General features: G+C 41.5%; 1 protein-coding gene across 4 annotated transcripts in view; it reads right to left on the reverse strand.

Moving 5' to 3' along the window:
• dennd2da (DENN/MADD domain containing 2Da) overlaps positions 1 to 24437 on the reverse strand; it is a 28282-nt gene extending 3845 nt beyond the window's left edge. The window contains exons 1-11 of one of the 4 annotated variants that reach the window (XM_085780969.1): positions 24239 to 24437; positions 19752 to 19818; positions 19584 to 19670; positions 19381 to 19446; positions 10078 to 10125; positions 9592 to 9687; positions 7193 to 7368; positions 5793 to 5905; positions 4871 to 4940; positions 4697 to 4774; positions 949 to 1089 (exon numbers count right to left, since the gene is read on the reverse strand). In XM_085780969.1, coding sequence (XP_085637095.1) covers positions 949 to 1089; positions 4697 to 4774; positions 4871 to 4940; positions 5793 to 5905; positions 7193 to 7368; positions 9592 to 9687; positions 10078 to 10125; positions 19381 to 19446; positions 19584 to 19670; positions 19752 to 19818; positions 24239 to 24259 — 963 coding nt within the window. In that variant the 5' untranslated portion in view covers positions 24260 to 24437. Of the gene's footprint in view, positions 1 to 948; positions 1090 to 4696; positions 4775 to 4870; positions 4941 to 5792; positions 5906 to 7192; positions 7369 to 9591; positions 9688 to 10077; positions 10126 to 18006; positions 18219 to 19368; positions 19447 to 19583; positions 19671 to 19751; positions 19819 to 24238 lie in introns of those variants that run through there. The other 3 variants (XM_085780968.1, XM_085780970.1, XM_085780971.1) reach the window with 3 other exon arrangements.
• Between the last annotated feature and the right edge of the window lie 562 nt (positions 24438 to 24999).

The following is a 24999-nucleotide window of genomic DNA, read 5'->3' on the forward strand; positions in this document are numbered from 1 at the left end:
TTTTTAAAAATATATATATTTCTTGCACTTTCCAATCATTAATTACACTATAACTATAATTACATTGATCTGCAAAACCTTACTTTAAAACTTTAATTATTGTTACAGTTTTTATTTATTCTTAATGTTTTTTTTGTTGTGGTGGTTGTTTTGTTTCTTGCCCCTCTCTCTCTCTCTCTTTTTTTTTTACTGGATTGGAGTGTTTATGTTTCCTGAGACTTTCATGGAAGCTTGATATTAGTTTTCTTGTATCTTAGACCACTGGCTCGGCTACACTGTAGAATGAGATGTCTACCCAATGGTATTCACAAGTGAAAATAAGGTTATATACATATATATATATATATATATATATATATATATATATATATATATATACACACATATTATACATATACACACACACATATACAGTATATATAAAAACAAGTGTCATGTCAAAGCAGTGTTGGGTGATAATTTTACAGTTTATCATATTCTCTTCCAGATAAGTTTGACCAAGTTTGCAAATGATTGAGTGCAAGACAGCGTTTCCTCGATGTCTCTAAAATACAGTGTTCTAAAATTATTGTGTGAATGCGTATGTATGTGTGTCTCCCAATATGAGTTCCCTATGTTCCTTGTTTTTATCATGTGAAGCACTTTGAGCTGCCGTGGGCGTGAAAAGTGCTATACAAATAAAGCCTGATTGATTGATTGACCAACCTGGAGGTTTGTTTCTAACCTGTCAACTGCTTTTGGGCCGAATAAGTTTGTGAGAAGAATGTGACTGAAACTGACTGTAAACTACAGTTAAACTGGGCTATTCCGATTTAAACCACATCAAATCCTGTTAAGCTGCCACCAACACAAGAAGACACATTTCTCCGTGCATCTGCGTAGCTTTTACTATGACAAAGAAGCTTTAAGTGGACAGTTGGGAGCATGAAGAAGGGGTTTTAGTCTGACCTCAGTGCCCGACTCAGGAATGAAGCTCTTAATCTCCACAGTGTTTCCCGGAGCTGGGAATGGGGCCTCCCGCAGCTTCTGCATGAATGGGTAGATCATGGCCATGGAGATCTGCCGCCGCTTCTCCACCTCATCGAATATCTGCACACACAGCAGAGGACACACTCATGATGTAGCATCAACAAATACCAATGATCCAACATGAGCTTTATAAAATCTCAAAACCCCAAAACTCTATAAGGATCTTTTCTTTCTAAATGTCCACTGATTATTCTCACAAGCAGTAGAGTAATGTGATCCTTTCTTTATTTTACCATGAGCTCCACAGTAAAATAGCAAGTGTTCAAGTAAGATTGAGTAAACAGTGGGAGGTGGTGCTACAAGTACAGCAACCATTTATTTCCACACCACTAACTCCGTCATACAGCAACAGTCTGCTGAAAACAGTCGCCCTACAAGCTGCTGGTGGAAGGTGTGTTACAATTACAACAATCTGAGCAATTTGTAATAGAGGTATGTGTAATAAAAGGGTTTAACTTCAGCTTTTGTTCTTTACTGTCGGACTGTTGTGAAGTAGCTCAGATAATGGCAGGTCCATTTTATTTATCCAATTCACTCTTCAGTCATAATTTTATATCCACCAGTGCCAGGAATAAAGTCACGGTGGAGAAATACATTAATACATATTTGTGGTTAAATATTCATCATAATTATTTATTCAAACATTTAATCAACAAGTTGCTGCCATGGAGCTCCAGGCTGCGTTCAAACAGGTGACTCACACCACTGAACAAACAGAAGAACACCTGATACAGGTGTGTCTAGTTAGTAGCCAGCAGGTAAGACGCCTTTGACACACTTATAGCTGTGTTAATATTCAGTGACCACAGGGCTCCTCTTTCATACAAAACTGTACATTAAAATCAATACAAATGTCGGCAGTGCAGCTGTACGGACAATGGAAGAAGAGAACTAAAGGACTATATTTACTGTGCAGGAAGGAGGGGCTGTGGCAGGTTCTCCCGGATGTCTGGACAGACCCACCTGACGACTTCAGCTCCTACGGCTGTTGGTAGCTGCACACCTGCCCGGCAGCTACACCATGTTCATATTAATGCTTCATGCCTGCTCTCTGGTTACAGCTCAACAGCATTTAGTTAAACCAAAACACAAAGCCTGCTGCTGATGCTGATGACACTAACTGACTTAAAGGGATAGTTCAACATTTTGGCAATTGGCCCATTGCCGCGAGCTGCTCTACGCTACGGAGGCTAATGGAATTTCTTGGTTTCCCTCATCAAACTCATCAAATACACAATCCAACAACTCCAAAACGCTCTGGTGGACAAGTTGTGACCTGCACATTCACCACTAACTGAACGTTACGAGACAGAGTCGTTTTCGAGGCAAATTCAGAGAAAAACTATCCCTGAAGGCAACGCGCATCAGCTGTTTTGCATGAATTTACCTTGAAAACAACTCAGTCTCGTAACGTTCCATTATTATCTCATAGCGTGGTGAATGTGCAGGTCACAACTTGTCCACCAGAGTGTTTTGGAGTTGTTGGATTGTATATTTGATGAGGGAAACCAAGAAATCCCATTAGCCTAACTCTGAGCAGCTCATGGCTCTGCTCCACCATTCTAAAAACAGCTTGCACTGACAATTAAAGGTAACGAACCTACTTCTAAAACTATCCACCTTTTTCCGAACGTCAAAAACGTAGCCTGTTTTGCCGGTTTTGGAATGTTATGTTTACGTTTCCATGGTTTCAGTAGCCGCGGTAAATGCGTGGATTTTTTTTTTTTTTCCCCCAATGAAAATCTGTAAAACGCATGGATCATCACAGCAGCTTTTAACAGTGGATATCACACAAATTGACATCTGTGTTAAAAGCCAGCGTTAATAGATCCATGCGTTTACCACAACTATGACAACGCCTGAAAACCATGGAAACGTAAACGTAAAATTCCACCAAACCGGCAAACCGGAAGCCAGTTTTGACCATAGATGACGTTCGGAAACTTGTGGATAGGGATTATGGCAATGGGCCAATTTGCCAAAATGTTGAACTATCCCTTTAATGACTCTTGTAATGCAGAATAAGCTTTTCTTCTCCCATTCCTCTTTATTATATTGATGTATACATATGAGATTGTTTCATCGAGACTGACTGTGTATCCCTCAGATCCTAAAGAGCTCACAAGCAAAACAAAGTCAGTGAATCAACACTGGAACTGTCTTTCTTCTACACAACGCAGAGACTGCAACTGTTCTGTTGAAAAAGAAATTCAACAGGCTACTGTAAAGCGTGTATTGAGCAGCAGACTGAACCCTGTTTCATCATAATATGAAGGATTGTTTAAGATAAACAATGTAATTTTGTAACATCAACTGGCTGGTTAAAAAACGCTGGCATTTATTTCCTCTTTCACATGCAGAATGGGAAGGACTGTGTATGAAAACAATACTGAACATATAGATATTCCAACGAACATGCATAGGGTGTGAAGCACAAAGAATGTAAAGGGCACGTCTGAGCAACAAAGCCCAGGCATGTACAGTACGGTGTACTGTCTGTGGCCTGTGACTTCACTAAACTCATCCCAACAAGTGGGTGAATGTTTCCTGTTAAACTGTCGCCTCCTCAACCACTTGTTTCTACGCTGCACAACACGCAGAAAACAGAGCTGACCGGCCTGCACCATGCAGCGTGGAACCTGTGTGGGTGACACAGCTAAGTTATTTTGATACAACTTATTTAATGACCTGGATCATGAGCACACGCTGAGCCGAGGGGGTTGTCGGATAAAAGTTCAAGATGGGAGAGAGTCTTCTCACTCACACAACACAAACTACTTTAATGTTTCAGCTGAAGTCCCCTCAGGATGACACAGCTTGAACCTACAGGGGACTGGGGAGGGAGCCCACAGACAGATGGTGTCTCCGCTCACTTCTTCTCACTAGTCTGCTGGAATCTAAACATAGTCACTAGGGCTGTCAAAGTAAAAGCATGTCAATGCAAATTCTTTTTTTTTGACATGATTCATGCACTTTCTGTTACTGAGAGTTTGAATCCGTTGCCAGAAATGAATCAGCTCAACCCGAGTGAAACCGTTGCCCACAGTTACCTCTCTGATGGTGCCATAGCTACAAAGTCCTGTTAGATGAGTCTGTCAGCAAAACTGTTATTGTGAAATACACTGATCAGGCCTAACATCCAGATATGAGATTTTTTTTTAAATATAAAATCTGACACCACATAAAAAATAGTAATGCAATGAAATCAATGTTGGTGCTAATTTTTGACATGTCCAAGACTCTAACAATTAGCAATGCCCCAACCCCCCACTATTCATAAAAAAAAAACAACATGCAACATGTCTTCAAACTGGCATTTAAAGGGTTAAAATCCCCAAAAATGAATGAACATTTGGTAGTTTTGAGCAGAGCTGAAGTGGTTTAAGAGATTTATGCAAAAAAAGCAGAAAAAAATATTGAATTATGATGATTTTATAGCAGTTCTTTTGAAGATCCATTTTTGGACACGAGGGACGGATGAAGGATGAAAATTGGAGGGATCAAGATCAGAACGATGATAAATCTGAACTGGTTTTGCTGACATCTGAACCAGCCTTTGACAAAATGCGCCTCTGTATTTAGAGAAGCGCAGCGGAGCGGAGCCATGTTAAGAAATAAACCGACACTAGCAGTGTTTCCCTCTTTCAGAAACGTCCGGTTGACTCACCTTGGAGAAGAGGCCGAAACACGCCAGACTGCTGATGATGCAGTACGCCTCAGGTGGGCGAGCTCCTTTCCCTCCAGGCTGCAGGAGGACAGAGGGATGAAAACAAGTGAATATTTAATGAGCCTGAGAAAATGATGACTGAGATACTGTGAAGGTTTCAGAGTAAACACTGACCAGTAACCTCCTGCAGTATCCGTTTCTTCTGCTGCCGTCAATCTCAGTCAGAACAAAGGAGAAGGTCTCGCTGTGGACAGAAGAGGAAAACTTGAAACAAGAGATCCACACTGATGTAAAGTTGACTATCAACTTTTGGGTTTCCCTAAGCAAATTATGTGGATTTTTTAAATGAATGTAAATGAAGTAAGTGAATCTCCTGCATGATGCTAACTGCTATATAAAAGATATCAAACCCTTCCAGCTTGAAATTTCCACTGTCTGACATGTCATTAGGTTAAGGAGACCTGTGGAAGTGAAGACGAGATAAAGCCCGAGTGGTTTTGGAACAAAGTGCCGTGTAGGCACAATCACCAAAGCGGAAACAGATAAGCGTAGAGAGAAGAATGGATTCCACTGAATATCAGCAAATATCCCACAGTCAGTGGAGAAACTGAAAATGAAATCCACTGTGAAGAACTTTAAGAAAAACAACAAGCGCCGCTCCTGAAACGACCCCCACAGTCTCCTGACCTGAACCAGCTTGTGATAACATGTTAGACCTGCCGTGTGAGCTGCAGCCTGAGGGGATCTACAGGAACACACTGAAAACCCCTCTGTGTGTGATGTTTAGTCCCCACTGAGTTAAGACACGGCACAATAACTGATTAACAATCCCCTAATGTTTTGTTTTTTTGCACTTTTCTATTGCATTCAATTTTCACCTGTATTATTGTAATTATCCTCTTTGAGAGTTTGCATCTTCAATTACTCAATAAAACAAAAAAAGGGGGGGGCAGGTACTGATTACTTATTACTACGGACCATTAACATTTGAGAAAAGGCTCATGTCATGTGCCTCAATATCTTCTGCAGGGCACACGGGTTCAATTCTTTTCATTTCAGCTCAACAATATGGAATTTGCCCTGGGATCAAACAAACCTGTGGTATTCTGTCAGAGGAGCCCAGCTGATGCCCTCTGGGAAACAGAACAGAGTGATTGCCTTCAGCGTCTTCTCCTCCTCCTCCCTCTGAGATCTCGCCATGCCATCTCTCTGAAAGTGTACATGCAAATTATTAGACCGACGAACTGAGAGTTAGGTTATTGTTTGAATGAGTAATGGTGCATTAAATTAAAGGGATAGTTCAACATTTTGGCAAAATGGCCCATTGCCATAATCCCTATAGTCGGTAGGTTTGTTACCTTTATTTGTCGGTGCAAGCTATTTTTAGAACGGCGGAGCAGAGCCGTGAGCTGCTCAGAGTTACGCTACGGAGGCTCATGGGATTTCTTGGTTTCCCTCATCAAACTCATCAAATACACAATCCAATAACTCCAAAACGCTCTGGTGGACAAGTTGTGACCTGCACATTCACCACGCTATGAGATAATAACACAACGTTACCAGACAGAGTTGTTTTAGAGGTAAATTCATGCAAAACCGCTGATGTGTGTTGCCTTCAGAGGCAGTTTTTCAGCAAGCAGTCTCCGCATTTTCCTCGAAAACCACTCTGTCTCATAACGTTCCGTTATTATCTCATAGCGTGGTGAATAGAGGATGACACGGGAGTGGATTTGGACTCCCGCATCTTCCCACTCCCACAGAAAAAAGCCCAGTCCTGCCCAATCCTGCGAGAGGGTTTCAAAATCAATCCCACTCCCTCTCACTCCCACAGAAAATAATCCCATCCTGTCCCAATCCCAAACCAAACCTTTAACACAATCCCACTCCCATCACGCACATGCGCATTGCAGTTTTCACTGTCATTACAGCAGTGGTTCCCACACTTTCTCTGCTGGGCCCCCCTTTGGCTGATAAAAAATGTATTTGTATTTTCAAGCACCTGAACAGTGTAATTTATTTTTTTATTTTTTTTATTTTACATTTATATGTGTTACAATATTCAACCTGACCGTCCCTGCTGCTCCTACTGTAACATAGCCTACAGTTCGTAGTGATTCCATCAACATCAGGACTAGGGCTGACCCAAAAGAATCGAAGCTTCGAAGCTTCGTTCGTTGCCATGGTAATCGATCATGAAGTCCGTGATCGATTTTTTTTTTTTCTCCCTTTTTTTCCTTTTTGACACCGGTTCTCATCGGCAATTGTTACATTAAAATGAGTAGGCGACTTGGCATCCTGGAAACCTGCCTGATTTTGGAGATGTGCAGTGTTTGTTTGCCATTACTTTCATTATTTCCGCTACTATCGCTTGCACCGACAATTAAAGGTAATGAACCTACTGCTATGACTATAGGGATTATGGCAATGTTGAACTATCCCTTTAAAGTGATGGTTTACTCTGACAGGCAGACTTCCTGAGTGTAGAGGGTGACTGACCTTGGGAAACTGGTAGGTGATCTGAGGTTCATAGTTGCTGCCATCCTTGGTCTTCTTCAGACTGACCACCACCAGGTACTCAAAGAAGTACTGACCGCTGACGTAGCGGTGCTGCCTGGATGAGTTGTCTGCCGCTGCTGGGCCGGGCGGCTCTGCAGGCTCAGACTCTTTGTCTTCTACAGAGAAATAGAGAGATTTAGGCTGTGTTTACACTACAGGCCTTGATGCCCAGTTCCCATTTGTTGCCTATATCCACTTTTTTTCGTCTATCTGTTTACATGTTCTATCTGATATCTGCATCTGCGTTGGCTGTGCGATACCGAAGAATTATATATTATATAATTATATTTTTTTATTTATTTGATTAGGACAATGCACATTAATCAACATGTCAGCAAAAAGCATTAATACAAAAATGCAGGAGTTAGCACAGTTGCTACAGTAAATTTCATCCGTTGTCCTAAGGCAGGTATCATAAAAAGGAAACATACAGACATTACACCATGAAAATTAGATAAAACATGTAGAAATCTTACACAAAAAATAAGTCCCGCTTCACATCAAGGTTAAAAGTCCATATGAAAAATAGAAAAGACGAAGAGGTTACCCATGAGAGCAGGTCTGGGTCGTTTTCAACCACTGTTTAAGGGTCTTTTTAAAAGGCGGTTTAATTGTCACAGTTTCTAACATGAGCTAGCAGTGTGTTCCAAGACTGTGTTCCTCTGATGGACACCACCATTTGGCCAAATTTAGTCCTGCGCCGGAGCATATCACAGTCTCCCCTAGTCAGTGCTCTGGTGTTTACTCTAGAGGATTTTTTCTTTATTAAGTCCTGTAATAGTGGAGGGGCTAGATGACATACGATTTCACTGCCAGGGAATATCCAATCTGTCTTTTTAGACTGCGTTGGCGCGGATATCGAATTTGTATCTGATTTATTTCCACATATAACGTGGGGCCTGAATCCGTTCTGGCAATATCCGGTATGTGTTTTTTTCCCCCCGTTTACACGTTCATGTTACAGATCCGATTTGTGTCACTTGAGAGGAAAAAATCAGAATTGGGCCATTTGAACCATGTAGTGTAAAATAAAGACAGCCTTATTGTCCTTTAGCATGGAGGGCTGCTTACTATAGTCCAGGCATAAAGGTTTAGAAGCCTTCTCTAGATCCACACTCTGTCCCTGACCCTGTGACGGCTCATATATCACAACAGTGCTGATGCCTTCAAGCACTGACTCACCGCAGGTCTGCGGCCTCACACAGAAAAGACAAGAAACACTGATCACTCCTGTGATAAACATCTCAGAGATGATCAGGACAAATGGGAACAAGAACCTGAGATAAATTCAAATGTCACAGCAGAGCATCTGAATACTTTTATCAATATGACACTTCAGTTTTCCCTCTTTAATAAATTACCAAAACTATCTAAAATGCTGTTTTAGCTTTGTCATTGCGGGGCACTGGGGTACTCTACCTTAGCACTCTGCTGCTCTGTTCAGAGACAGATCCTGTCTCCTTCACAGTCTGCCAGTCTGCTCGTGTGTTCTCTGCTGCATTCCTCCCTTTTTGTTTCAAATAAAAGCCCAGCAGCACACAGCTTTTTCTTATTTTGACAGCCTCTGTCCTCTGTGTGTTGTTGGTGCAACCAACTGGTGCAACCCCGACCTCACTTTATATGCACACAGACTTGATGTCGACTAATGTTTTTCTGACAATTATTAGACTTCCTTGGCCTCACAAAGGGTTTGGATTCGTTCCACCTGAAAAACTTGTTTCCCTGAAGGTGGTACCTAATACCCAGCTCACTACAAAAGCCTGTTCATTGAAAACACTGAAGAACTACAGCTGAAGCTTTTACAACAATCTGTTCCGCGATTTTTGATATGTCAGCTTCAGTTACTGTTATTCTAAATCACAATAAACAAAATGACGTTGACTGCTGAAAGGTTTTGAGGTGGCTTATTTGTCTCCATGAGCTGTAGGAGGCTGCGGCTGCTTTGACTGTGCTGATAAGCAGCCAAATTAGCAGTGAAATCACAACATCTGACTTCCTGTCGTTTTCACAACACCTACATCCACCTGTCCCTTAGACTTCATGCATGTCTCTCCTTCCTCGAACAATCCTGCACCTCACACTTTTCTAAAACATCTGCACTAGATTAAAAAAAACAAGAAATTTAACCAGCACTTCCTGTGATTCGTCAGTGAGGAGGAGGAGGAGGAAGCACAAATAAGACAAACAAGAAGCTGTGACGAGAGCAACCAGTGTGCACTCAACAGATCACGCAAGCAGAATCTGTTCACAGCAGAAAAAAAAAAGAAAAAAAAGTGACCTGTGACCACAGCCTCACCACCAACTGAACCATCTGTCTGCACGGTAATGCAGGTACTCACTATCTCTTCTGCCTTTGCGGAAGGAGGACCACATAGCGCTGAACCTCTTGAGGGCCCCCTGTTGTTCATCTTCATCTTCCCCCGAGGGGATGGCACCTGAAAAACAAAACAGCAGCAGTTCATTACTGAAACCTTCACAAGACAACATCAGCTTCCCCATACACTGTTTCTCTGCTGGTGTGAATGCGCTGCAGGACTCTGCTCCATGTCGCCAGCACCCAAACATCAACAATGGGCCTCCAGAAAGGTTTTAATATATTCTTTGACTAAGATGAACCATTGGAGGCTGCAAACGTTAAATGCATGTTTCAAGCCTATGGGTAATAGGACAGGACAGAGTTTTCTCCTGGACTGATTAGATGTAAAACAAAAACCCTGCATTTGACTCTCTAGTTTTAAACCTGTAAAGAAAGAAAGTTGTATCTTCTAGGCCAAAAGGAAATTGTGAATTGGAGAAAAACGTTGTAATCCAGTGAGTGTACTCACTATGTTTCTCAGCCACGTCAGAAATGAGGTCACCTTTGGGCTGCTCACCTGGACAACACAGAGAGAGTTTCTGATGAATAAACAGCTCTGAAACAAGGTCTCTGTCTATTCCTGGTTCACCGAAAGGGCTTTGAAGTAGGGCTGCATGATACTGGAGAAAACTAACATTGCGATTTTTTTTAATGCAATATAATTGAGATATTAAATAAGAAATACAATACATTATACATGTTTACATGACTTCCAATTGTAGAAATGAAACTGAAAACTAAAGCTTTAAGCCTCTGTGAAAGCATCCTAAATCTGACACATATTCTTTTGTGTGTCTGTGTCTATGTGTCTGTCCATAGATTGTTTTTAGATTGTGCCTGTTTTTAGTTTTTAGATTTGTTTACCTTTTATCTTTAATGATGTACTCTGGGCTGGGACCTAAGTACAAGTTTTGTTCTGTCATGTGCAACATGAAGTAGAATGACAATAAATGGAATCTTGAACCTTGAACCTTGTGTGCATGGGGCCAGATTCAGGCCGAAAATATATACAAATGACTCAGGTCGGGTTGGGCCTCCTTCATTTGGGGGGCAGGTTCAGGCCGAGAACTAATGCTGGTTTCAACACCAGCAGGTCGGGCCGGGTTGGCTTCTAATTTTCAAAATTGAGAACACTAAACGGAGCAATAAGCTGGTTCAGAGATGCTTTTCTGAAACAAAACAAAAGTTGGCGATGCTCAAACGATATATGGTGCAGCCCTCCTTTGAAGATCATTCACCAGCAGAGCTTTCACCATGGCTGCCATTGTGATACGGCACCATAATATCAGAACATCACATGGAGCACTGCTTAAAGGGGAACTATGTAAGTCTAATTTCTTTTTCCTCTGTTTTGCTAACCCTCCTCTCGGCCATGTGCATTTGTTTTCAACAAAGCCGGCGAAAAATCAATCCATGGAGCGGTGGACAACTATATTTTTCATATACAATGTTACGATTTGTGTAGTCTTATCTGTCATAAACAAGAGATTACAGGCGCGTTTGTGACTCTGTGCCGCAGAGACGAGAGCTGGGACACCGGGTCGGAGGCTCTGATCTTACATGGTTGGCATTCGGCCAAGAGACGCTAGGTGGACGGCAGAGAGCCTCCATTCTACCTGGAACTAGTTACACGTAATTTATTTAACCATCACAATTACTCCGAAGCTGTTTAATTAAGGTAAAATTGAAGCATAGTTAAGGTAAAAATCTTGCATAGTTCCTCTTTAAACCGTCAACATGAGGGTTACAACACTGACGGTGGGATGGAGTTTGAGATCAACAGGCAGTGACACATAACCAGTGTTGCTGGACCGCTGTGGTGAAGAAAGAACTGAGCCCTCGATTGGCTGAGAGATCTTCACCCTGTACCTCTCCTGTGGTCACCAGCTCTGGGTACTAGTGATCGAAAGAATGTGGCTAAAATGAGTTTCCTGTGTAAAGGGTGTCTGGGCTCAGCCGTGAAAGAAGGGTAAGAGGCGAGGACTGGGAGGAGCCTGTTGAGGTGGTTTAAAGGAGCTGTATGTAAAACTGTGGCCAAAACTGTTGCTGCAGTTGAATTCAAAAGCACATTGTTTCCCCTCCCCCCTCGCCCCCAGACACGAGCCAGATAGCCACACGCTATAACCTCTGCCCTGCTCCAGCTTTGTGGTTATGGTGCCCCGAGACTCACTCGCACAGTCTCAAAGTTAAGATGAGCATGCCTCTCTATGTTAGACTGCATTAGTTACTATGAAGCAGCAGCACATCTACGTCTGTTATCATCGTAAAATATCTCCCATGTATTTGTGTTTCTGTAGTTTGTGCAGGTTGTTGATGAATAATTAGCTTTTTACTCTGTTTTCTTGCTCTGACTCACAGAGCCGAGTTCACGTCAACTCAGGTGATCTGCAGGACCAGGTTATTGTTTATTGTGACACACACAGACACACACATTGTTACCCTGCATCTACAGGAGCCTTAGCGCATGTTCTTCACGCCGTAGATGAGCCAACATGTGAGATGTGTTACCGCAATCTCATTTGGAGGACGTTTTATCTCCCAGCCGCAAAATAAAAATGTTTAAATGCAAATATTCTGGCTGTACTATTGTTGTCAGTGAGATCAGTAATTCAAATTAACATGATTCCTTAGTCTCCAGTGAAATATGGGGTGGATTTTATGATGACTTGCCATGTATTTCTTACATATAGCCCCTTTAAACATCTGATTAGGATGCATCTTGGGTGTCTTCTATTGGGGTCTTCCAAACATGTTAAAGATGCAGGATGACTCGGGGTTGACTCAGAACACAGTGGAGGGATTCGAACACTTGGGGATCTTCTTAGGGGAGGAGGAAAATGGTGCTGGGGAGAAGGATGTCTGGACTACTTTGCTTGAACTCCTGCCAGTGCGACCCAACCTCCAGTAAGTGGAAGAAAATACATGGATGGATGAAAAATATTCAAGCTTGAGAATGAGAACTATGCAAAGAGGTTGGGAAATTAAAAAAAAGAATAAATGCAGCAGAATCACAGACTCCAGAACACAATGATCATGAATTGTTGAAGAATTTGAGGCTCTGACTATGAAAACCAAAGGTTTGTCACAACCCTGGTTGGGGTAAGAGACAGAAGTGATTCTGATATTGATTGAAAATAATTTTAATCTTCTACACACTAAAGCTAAATATAGTTTTTTGCCATTATGTGACACAATAAAGCTCATAGGGTGGAAATACTGTTTAAATGCCACCTGGGTGTCACATTTCTTTATATTAGTTTTGCTTACAATGACACTGGTAGCGGTCCACGTAATGGTGAGAATACTACATAATACTGTGGTGTCCTCACAGCCAGGCTGTTGCCATGAGTTACTTATTAGCAGTCAAATAGGCCAAAAGCAAATATTTACACAGCATTCGGGAAAACGGAGAGAGCAGGCTGGAAAAGTGGGCAGATACTTGAAAATGATAACGGTCTAAAGTTTGAACATGTCGTTAGTAGGGACTGAAACTGAAATTAAACTGCACAAAAGGTCATTTGAGGGACTACTTGCGATGAACTTAAGTTTAGAGTTCATTGTTTCAGTCCTGCAGGTTTTTTTGTAATGCTGGTCTGAGCCGCAGCGAAGCCTGAAAACCAGCCTGACCAGGACCAGACGTGTCTGGAAGACACCTTTAGACCTGCTTTGTGAAACACAGGCTTGAGTTAGCAGGCTTACTTCAGTTATCGTGCTCTCATAATCACACCTCAGATACGCAAATATGATAATGACCACCAACAGCACTCAACCAGCAGAGAGACGACGACGACTCCCAAGGCTCTCACACTGAAGCTGCTCCAGCACACACTGCTGTACAATATAAGCTGATGTATTTAGATTGCTAATCACAAAGTACTAAAGCAACCATCAATAACTTCCCCCTGTTGTCTGACAGTCCAATGGTACGCTGAATCATTTGTTTACTTCAGACTCTGAGGAAAGAATTTTCACAGTTGTGCTGCGTTCAGGCCATGTGGGATAAAACAGGTTCATACAGGAGAATCTGTCCATCCTTCATCTTACAGAAGGTAAATATACAGCAGTTGTGAAAAATATGGTAAATACTACTCAGAAATTTAATTTCAGTGTAACTATGTAAGTTCTCCTTCATTTTCAGACACTTCGTCTTGCTTGGGATCTCGGACTTTAGTGATGAACTGGTACTACAAACAAGGAAATACCACAGTCCCAACTGTCACTGCAGAGAGAGAGAAAAAAGCCAGAAAATGAGAAAAATACCTGTCTGGAATCTGGGACATAGAAAAGTGAAAGTGAACAGATCCAGTGTTACTCAGAATGGTTGAGATGTCTCATATTTGAGGCTCAAAAGTAAAAGTAAGTCGTCAATATAGAAAATCCCCATGCACATTTTTTCCACACTTAAGGGGGTAATCTTTCTGAAGCCAGACATTTAATAGAAAGTAACAGACCAGGTCTAATTGGTGACAACACAAAACCACCTAATCAATTTTTCAGTTCATTTTCTTAGGATGACAATAGTGTGTGTTTAAGTATAGAAAGATAGAAACAGGAAGTCAGAATCAAACACAGAGGAGATACCCAGTCCTGAGCCTTACTTACTAACAATGTTTGCGCAATATTATCTGGTAAAAAAAACAAACTTGTATTGGCTGCTCCAATAATATTAAACCTGTTCGATATTAAAATATGGACAATTATGATTTTAGCCGTGTCCGCATCTAGTGGCAGCATCCTTTGTAGTCATAACTGTGACAGTGAACAGTCAACTGAAATAAGATGGTCCATCCGCCGCCACCCCTGTTGCCTAGCAACCTTGACAACATGTATGTTTTTTTCCACAAAAAGTCCCCTTCGGGCATCTCTATCAGTGTGGTGAGCTGTGGTATTACTTTCTTTACTAGTAAGTCTTCGGATACGTTGGGGCACCAAGCATCTAGTAACTGATGGTGCATTCATGGCCGAGGTAAAGAGGGCCGCAGTCTTCTATCAAACTGTGAAAGCCTGATAATTAACACAACATCCAATTCGTTAAATCCTCAAAAAAGAAGAAAAGAGAAAGAAAAGAAACTGTGCTGCGTTCACAAGACTTCATGTTTATCATGTCAGGACTATATAAGACTAGATGACTCACCTGACGCTGCTGCCCAATGACACGGTGTCGCTACACGACCGCCATCTTGGCTCAGTCGACTCGCTCCCTCAGAGCATTAAGCCTATGGTTCATGGTCTACTAAAATAACCAGAACCTTTCAATTATTTTAATCATGTACTTTTCTATGAAAGTAACACTAAAGTAACATTATGCAAATAGTTAAATAGCTATATACGGACAGAATTTCACATACCCATCTGCTGCAGCCAGAGTCAGAGCAAGTTGCCTGACCCAATATGGCTGCCTGTGAGTTACATATGCGTGTAGTCTGATCCACCCCATTGACTATACTAGGCTACTGTAGGTGTGATCTGAAGCTAGATAGCCAGATAACCTAAACTAGCTACTGTTGTAAAATGGCACATGTGCAACTCACAACATCAAATATTTTGGGCTTATGATAGGTTTACCATTGCAATGGAGTAAGAACCAGTGAGAGATCAGCTTTAGATTGTTTTTAAAGAAAAACTACAGTGACAGAAAAGAAGACCATGGGTCAGAGAAAGGTAGCCTAATGTTACCTGGGAAAAAAATGTAATCTACAACAAATGTTGTTTTTGGTTTAAGTTCTAACTAACATGTGTCTTTGCTCTTCCCCTGTCTTCTGTCCAGTTCATCTTATTGTGGCTGATCATCTTGCTATGAACCCTGTCTAACCAGTCTGTCTCCCTTTTCTTCTTCCCTTTTTCTCTCCACTGACAGCTGTAAACAGTCCTACTTCCTGCTGCACAGTGTTGACCTGATGATGCATCAGAGGGTGTAACACACTCCGTTCACCTACTTTGTGTAGTCATCAACAAAAAAGTTAGGGCATCGACTTCTGTGATTGGTCCTGTAAGAACTGGTAAATTGTAAACACACTGCACTCTGTTTCTAGTCTAACTGACCACATTCACCCACTTACTCACACATTCATACAGAGCTTGTTCTGTTAGACACACAATCACAATCACATGCCAATGATACATCAGCAGCAATTTGGGGTTTAATATATTGCCCAAGGACCATAGGAGCAGGGGATCAAAACACTGACAGTCCGATTAGTGGGCGACGTGCTCTCCCCGCTGAGCCATAGACAAAAGCTTTCATTGCTAAAAGAAAACTGTAATTTTTTAACTTCCTGAAACAGACCTGTTTTCTATGTGTTTGCATGACATTTAGATTTTGGTGACCTAACCTTTTTTTTTTCTTACCTTGCACTGTTTACCATTTAAAGGGATAGTTCAACATTTTGGCAAAATTGGCCCATTGCCATAATCCCTATAGTGATAGCAGTAGGTTCGTTACCTTTAATTGTCGGTGCAAGCTGTTTTTAGAACGGCGGAGCAGAGCCGCAAGCTGCTCAGAGCCACGCTACGGAGGCTAATGGGATTTCTTGGTTTCCCTCATCAAACTCATCAAATACACAATCCAAAAACTCCAAAACTCTCTTGTGGACAAGTTGTGACCTGCACATTCACCATGCTATGAGATAATAACAGAACGTTATGAGACTGAGTTGTTTTGGAGGTAAATTCTGCATGTTCCCGTAGGGAGCAGTTTTTCGGCAAGCAGTCTCTGCATTGCCTCGAAAACAACTCCTTCTCGTAACATTTGGATCTCATAGCGTGGTGAATGTGCAGGTCACAACTTGTCCACCAGAGCGTTTTGGAGTTGTTGGATTGTGTATTTGATGAGTTTGATGAGGGAAACCAAGAAATGCCATTAGGCCATTAGCCTCTGTAGCGTAGCTCTGAGCAGCTCTGCTCCGCCGTTCTAAAAATAGCTTGCACCGACAATTAAAGGTAACAAACCTAGGGATTATGGCAATGGGCCAATTTGCCAAAATGTTGAACTATCCCTTTAAGGTTTTCCATTGACACAGGACTATAATCTCAAGAAAGACAATTTCCAAAAGTGTAGCCCCAGTCACGTACAGTGTATGTTAAGTTGAAACAGTGAGTGAGCACGTACAGAACACAGAGTGATTTCCACTGATGACCTACAGCTGGAGCAGACCAATAAAAAAAAGAGAGGAAAAAAACCCCCACTCTGCACATTGCCCTGGTTTCACTTTAAGTCTGACTCCCGACAAGAGCCCTACATCTAAACCGCAACTCATAACTCTGTTGACACTCCACAGTGTTTGCACCCAGCCGATAGCAACAGATGTGGTTCTCCACCTTGCAGTTGCACAACTTCACAACCAATTATGTGCTGTGAAGCACAAAAGCCGTACATGAACATCTATATTCTAGATTGTAAAGCCACTTTTACCTTTTGTCATGCACGATTACAGAGCCCACTTTTCCTTTGCTTACATGCTGGTAGTGCATGCTGCTGCACAGCACTGGTGTGGGTGTAAACAACAGTCCTGTTAAACAACTTTACACCCTGAGGCTCATGAACATGTTTCAACACTATGCTGACAAATAGGCAAAGGAATGACACAGTCACTGTAGCTCAGCTAAAACTATCTGAATCCTGTTAAGTTTCCTTTTAAATTCACGTAGGCTACACATGAAATCTGATTATCTAAAATAAAATATCTTCCTTGTGTGGATCCGGTTGTTCAGGTTTATCCAATCTACAGCAGTTTTTTTTTCTCTCTAACTTCTAATTCTTCAATTTAAGATGGCTTGGTCACACCAGTGATTTTCAAACTGACATTTTGTCATTTCCAACTTTTTACTAGGCTACCAACTTGTACAACTGAATCCATTCAAAAGACAAAAGTTAAAAGATTTAGATCTAAAGACAGGGTGTAAGTTCAGGAAACATGCTTTGATTTTGGATGATGTGCTGCTAAAGTGCTGATTCACTGGGGAATAACACCAGCTTCACTCTCACTTCATTACACAACATGAACTGAAAACCGAAAGCTGTATCTTATTCAGCTTTACATAACAAATCACTGCCTTATTCAGTTCACCATGCTTATAATTTAACCAACAGCACGATGATGATAGGGTATTCAATTCCCCATATTAGACCTAACCGGAAAAAAATATATAAAAATAAGATTAGCCCTTATAGGGCTGCGGTGGTGCAGCTGACCGTCCTGGACAAACAGGTGGGCGCACGTTTAGACAGGTAGGCTACACAACCGTTTGTTAGGCTATTGGTAAAAACAACCAACGATAAGACAACAAACAGTTTTTAATCCACGTGTACCGCACTGACTGCTGCTGTCTCCCGGCTTCAGATGCGCGTGTCAGGTGAGGTGAACTCCTTCGGTAATAAACGCTGTGAGCTCCTACTTACTCCATCTGTTCTTGAAAAGTCCCTTTCTCCTCTTCGTCACCGCTTCACTCATCGCTGCTTTAACTCCACAGACTGGCCGCGGTCCTCTCAACACACACACTCACTGACTCTGTGGCTCCGGACCTCCGTCGGCCCCATTTCGGCACGTAAACTTCATCCTGGCTCGCCTCGCGCTCACCGCTGCTCCGCGTGCATCTCGAGCTCAACAGCTTGTGCCGCTGCCGACAGCGAACCACAGCGCAGCGCTCCTCTGCCGCGTTCAAAGTCCGCTGCGTAAAAACCAGCTCTAACCGCTGTGTCGGAAGCTCGCTGCCTATTGTGCGCTGTAATAGAGAACGTGTCGCTGCCAGTAAACAGAAACGAGTCAGTCACGTTATGTTAAAAAAGAAAAGAAAACAATTAGACAGGCTCAGCAGACTTCCCTGTAAGCTCTCCAAGTTCCTATAGCTGTGTTTATCTGAAAAGTTCTCTCAGAGGACGATAACAGCCAAAACAGGGCTGAGTTGTGAGTTGGACACAAACGTTTTCATCTTCCTAGGAACCTGTTAAATGTCAGAGGGCTGAATCAGACTCGCCGGTACTTTAACTTTCCCTTCCAGTCTGACAAACTACTCCATGGGAGCTGATGATAACGGTAAACAGACTTCATTTGATTTCCAAGAAACACACGGCTCAACATCACATTGAAATCAAGTCATTTATGGGAGAGTTGGATTTGCGGGAACACCTCCATAGCCCAAATTGGTTTTACTGTAATAACTGAGCTCTGTTGTATTTATAATTACATTTTATTGTACTAGCAGCTAAATCCTTGAAGGTTTGGGATTGTCCAAGTCAATCATCAAGTGTATGAGGGCTCTCTAGTAGGTATTTTAAGTCCCTTATGCACTTTCTTTTTTACCCTAGAGATCTATGTTGTAGGCTACATGGCCTTACTATGGTAAAAAAGCGGAAGCTTCTATATGTCAAAAACAACAGCATAAAATGGAGAGGAAAAACACTGAACAAACAAGTCCCTAGAGCTTCTCACACTCCGTCACTTACAAGTTGAGGTCAGATAGATATATCTGATTGTTCTGTAGCGCCTGACTGATGGCAGGAGCTGAAACAGATGGTGGTCTGGTCTGGATGTGTAGCAGTTTTAGCCCCTCTGATGCACCAGTGCTGTGGGGATGTTCAAGTTGTTCAAGCTCAGGATGTTTTAGTCTGTGAGGGTTCAGGGCTCGGTGGATTTGGGAAGTGATAGTGGAACATGAATGAAGCAGCAAATCCAAAGTTTCAATTTCAGTGTTGCCCCTTAGGAAATAACATGGACCATTTAGTTTGCTGCGCTTTGCCTCATCCAATTAATGTTCACAGTACCTTGTTGCATACCAGTTCTCTTCAGCCGGTCCCGAGTCCTGTGTAGTTGTGAGGGACCGGCGTCATCTTGGGCCCACTCTACAATTACAAGGCAAAAGCAAAATGAACATGCAATGAGGTGTGCAATGAAAACAACATATCTGTAGTGGTTGTTGTCATCACCTTGGTACAATGACCAAAGCTGACAGAAGAGATTTATGAAAGTATTGCATCACCCTTTCTTGATGTCTCTCGGACTGATGAAAATGACAGCAAACCTCTCCGCCTCTGAAATCCAGTCTCCTCACAACTGTTGTGCCTCTCTGCAGGAAATCCACATTAGAAATAAGTGATGAAAAAGTTATCTACAACCTGTGTGTGTGTTATGTTGTTGGTCATCTTACTTTTGATACGGAAAGACGAGAAGCTAAAACTCCTCCTTGTGTTTTGAGGCAGTCGTTGCTCCAGATTCTGAGGGAAAGGAGAATAAAGATACATTTTCATAAAATATAATAAGAAAACATAGAAATCAATGTGTTGGCTGAGGAGAAATATTAGTATACAATTATAATTTTCTGTCTCAACAGCAAAAGAAATAAACTTGTTTGTCAACTCAGAAACGCTCTTTGTGGCCAATATGCATCAAACCACTGGCCCATGTTTGGAGGTAATAGGACTGTGAATGAGTACAAGTTTTTCCTTTATCCCAACACGGCCCTGTTACTCAGACTGTTATTGCAACGATATATTTGTCTTGAGTTTATCAGACCGTTCAACTCTTTCTTTGCCTTAATAGCTTGTTTACTCTGCTGTGACCTTTGAAATTCATGTCAGTGTCAAACCTCAAACTCAAAGCCGATATTAGATAGTAATGTGATACACTACTTCTGTTAATTCTGACTCATCTGCAATGAAAGTTATAGCCACTATTTATAGCCAGATGAAAAGACAGAACATGATGATTCCCTTCTTGGGAAACTCCACAGCAATTCGAGGCACCAGTGTTCACGATGAGAGTGGATCCAGGCAGGATTAGTAGAGCATAATGAAGTGTGTGTAAAATTATTTGTTATTAATTAGTAGTAAAACTGTTTGCTTTGTGTTTCTTGTCATGAGTGGGAGTTCCATTTCAGTTTCAGTTTCTGAAAGTTTTGAAGTTTTCTACAGGGTTAGTCATTATCTTCCCAACAAGAAAACATATCCTCTACAGGAAGTGATGACTTTCATGCATCTCATTTGTTTTGAATGCATTAAAGAGAAACACAGATGTGAGAATGTGCAGAGGAAGAAACTAGGCAAAAAGCGCCACCTACAGTGGTTTCAGACTAAGCCAAAGCTCCAGAACAGAAGATCCCACTGTTTCTGTCAGACCATTAGACTTTATTCTATAAAGACTTCACACAGATTGGTACGACAAAAACCGATTGTTTTAAGTTGTTAAAAAGTAAACATAGCCTACCTATGAATAGTCAGTTATGTTAACTTCACAGCCACTTGTTAAGTTACTTGAAATGTAATTGTTTACGAAGATGCTCTAACGTAAAATGTTTTTAAGTGTAGTGCTACACCACTTGTACTGGCTCTTCTGCAGTTCTTGTTTTTCTCCCTTGTCTTGCCCTTTGTTTCCTTGTTCTCCCTCATGTCCCCTCCTCTCCTTTTGTGTGTGTGTGTGTGTGTGTGTGTGTGTGTGTGTGTGTGTGTCTCACTCCTGACTTCACTCCACACCTGCGACCAATCATCTCATCCAGCTCCGGCTCAAGAACACGCCTCCTCCTCCACGTCTTCCCCAGGTTGTTCAGCTCTGATCTTGTTTCCAGACTAAAGTTGTGTTGTGCTGATCAGTGTCTGCCTCCACTTAGCCTTCACTCCCCACGCTGCAAACCTGTCAGCCTTCTCCCCTCCCTTCATCTCCAGCCAGCCATTCCCTTCTTTACCACCTCTGTCAGCAGACAGCTTCACCTTCACATTTGCTTTTACCCTGAAATACCTCACACACACATTGTCTATGTCTGCTTCCAAGTCCAAACACACCCGGCTCTTTTGCTTTATTACTAAGATCTGTTTTTCTGCTCACACACCAAAATATAGAAGTGACAGTGTGTTTGATTGTTTGTTTTTATTAGTATTCCCATTAGTCACTGCATAGCTGCCTGCAACTATTCTTCCTGGGGTCCGAAAAAGCATTAAAATACACCAAGAATACAAAACCTAACAACATAATTCAAAGAAATCACATAAATACACACATATACTCAGACGTAGGACACACATGCGTGCATGCACACACCCATACACACATTCATGCTGATTTACATGCATGATCTACATATATCTACGCACACTACCTATATATTCACCTACCACAACATTAGTAAGAATTAACACTGAATCATGAATCTATGTACGCACATTAGTTACAATTATGTACACATACACACACCCATACACATATATAGACACCTCTACATATACACTCTAGTTATTTAGTCAGGAATTGTATTTATAGTTATGTATCCCTGATATTTGTTCAGGAAATCCATTTTTATTAGTGACCTTAATTGATCTGTATCTGTAATGTGAGTTCTATTCCTTCATGGTTCTATAGATACTGTTCTTTTGATATTGTTTGTTCTCACTATTGGCAGTGTAAAATTTCCCTCTGTAGCCAGTCTCGTTCTGAACTGAAGGAGAGATTCTCAAACAGAATATGATTTTATTGAGAGAGATAGTCATATTAGACAACAGTTTCCATCCACTCATTAACATTGGAGTCTAATCCTGAACAGATTTTAAAAGGTGATGTGAAAAAATACTTTAGTTTTTAAAGACATCTGAGCTGATGACCAAGGCAGTGTGAATGTAGTCATTATCATTCTTACATTGTTTTACATTGTGTGTGTGTGTGTTTTTTTTTTTTTTTTTTTACATTGTCATACTTTCTGTAAATAATGTGATGCTTCAGGAGCGTTAGGCTTCCTGCTTTCAGACATCCTGACTCCAACTCTGCACAACTCAAGTATATCCCCAAAATGTTCAGCTACACCTTTAAAGCCAATATGTGTAGAGTCAGGTTTGGGCCTCTACACTGGTATAAATAGACACCATGTCAGACATCAATGCACACTACACACTATCACCTTCCAGATCCCAAATCAGACAATATCATTCAAATTAAACTGTAACCACACCCAAACTGCATTTATAGAAGACTGAAATGAAACCAGATCTACTGTTGTGTTCAAAACAGCACATCAGACCATTGATGTTATTTGAAGCCTCAGGTCAGTGGTTGCTGAGATGCTTTGAGGCCTGTACACACATGTCCTGCCTCTGGCTAATAATTCACTTCAAACAGCAGATGGCCTCAGGCAGTTACAGTGACCACGCCTGTGTACACACACCGAGTGTCTCTGAATGTGCCCACGAGGGCAGAAGAGACGGAGCATGAACACACCACGGTGGCACTATAACAAGGTGTGGTTCAGATAGTGCAGAGAGACAGGAAGCTACAGAATAGGAAACATTGAGAAACAAATCAATAGCGTAATTCATGACTATGTTGAAATATATGAAAATCTGTTCCCACCCAAACACCCAGACTTAAGCAGAGGGATGCAGTGAACACAGTGCACAGACAACAAAAACAAAACAACCACTTCATGGAATTTAGAAATATTTCTTTAGACATTGCATGTTATTAGAGGAGAAAGAGAAGGCTACAGGTGTCCATTCTGTTATTGATGGCCGTTACTAATGACAACCATGAAGGCCTCAGTCGTTTAAGGTCACATCATGCACAGGTGAGGTAAAAGGTGGGTCAGGCCCAGGCCCAGGCTCTTTTTTCCATCAGCTCATTCCTGTTCATCACCAGTCAAGTTGACCATTGGAAGTGACCAAGTATTTATATGCATCTCTGAACAAATTGCATTAAAAAAAAAAAAAATTGAGATATTCTTATAAGATCTTTTTATCCATAAATTTGCAGATAAAAAGAAAAAAAAACAGCAAAATATGTAAATTAACTGTTTGCAGCTGCTGTTTGAAACCAGAATAGTTAGTGACACATCCTGTGTGTCACTACTCAGGATATTAACATTATGCTGAGCTTGATAACATGATCATGACTTTACTCACTACTACATGTGCAGAAGAAAGTGAAAGTGGTAGAAGAACTGGTCGAGCTGCACCTGTTCTGATGCCCATGTGTTTCAATAGCAAACAATAAACTATGATACAATCGTACTGTGTGTTTTTATTTCATTTACGCAGCGATCTGGAAGGGCAAAGTGTCTGATGTAAATAATGAACAGACCCTGGTGAGTAGGAAAGCTTTTAAAATGAAGTGATAGAACTTGTTTTTAACAGTTTTCAAAGTGTGTTATCACTTTCAGACAACAACTGACATGTCATTGCAGAAAGACTTGTTTAGCTGAGGCAGGTGCAAAGGAAGTGATGGGGGCTGTGAGTTAAAGTAGTTCCACCACTGTTACAGGATGCTCAAAAAAAAATTTGGGTTTGTTTTGACATGTACCCCACAACCCAGACCCCACACCCCACCCAGAACAACTTCACTCTGGTGTGCACTTGTAATCCTCACCACAGGAAGTAAAAGTGAAGCTGTCAAGATCAAAGTTCTCCATTCCTCCTGTCATGTGATATTCACAGGAAATGTCAGTTTCTGTAGTGTTTTCCATGTGATCTCCTTTACATCTCACTCTGTTGTTCTGGTAAACTAATGACCGCCGTTGTAATGCACCTTCATCCTCTGGCCGCCTCAAATTAAGGCAAGTCTTTTGCAAAGACTTGCCTTAATTCGAGTGTAAAAGTGTGAAAGTGTCATGACGTGAACATATTCAAAGCATCAAACTCAAAACTCAAAGAACACACTCACCACCTGTGCCTGCTGGGCCATCTTGTCCAATTGTCTTGACTGAACCGGTGAAAGAAGTGGATCCACTCTCAGTGTGCTGGTTTTGTCATCACTTTTGATTTTCTTCCTGCGAATCCTCAGTGAATGCAGACTAAAGATTCTCACAGAAAATGCAGTCACCGCGTGCAGCTGTATTTAGTAACGGTGAAACAGCAAATGTGCATGAATGAGGAAGTGTACGTCTTGAAGTGTAGAGGATGGACTTCAGTCTCAGGCTGGGATTTCCTCTTTCAATGCTAAACCAAAGTACGGTGACGCAGATGACCACAATGTGGGTGGGTGTGCATGTGTGTGTGGGTGTGTGTATGTGTGAGAGTGAGTGTATGTGTGTCTGCATATTGTGTGTACAGTCAAACCTGTTCAACCATATATTACATAATATTGTATCATATTCACTCTATAAACCTGTGTTAGCAGCCTAATGCTTACTTTGCTAGGTAATTTAAGACTGCTGACTCATGTCAAGTTTATTGGGACATGACTGTTATACATAAACATATATTGAGTTAGGGGGGTGGGAATTACTTTAATTGAATGCATTAATGCTTTTGTAAACGGACAGTTCAACATTTTGGCAAATTCACCTTTTGCTATAATCCCTATAGGAGTAGGTTAATTTCCTTTAATTATCGGTGCATGTTGTTTTGAGATCAGCAGGGCAGAGACGTGAGCTGCTCAGTGAACACAATGGAGGTGAATGGTACAGGTCCCCTGTCCCTCAT

This window comes from Trachurus japonicus, chromosome 7 (assembly GCF_045865225.1).
Source record: "Trachurus japonicus isolate A0001 chromosome 7, Traja_1.0".
Classification (NCBI taxonomy): Eukaryota; Metazoa; Chordata; class Actinopteri; order Carangiformes; family Carangidae; genus Trachurus; species Trachurus japonicus.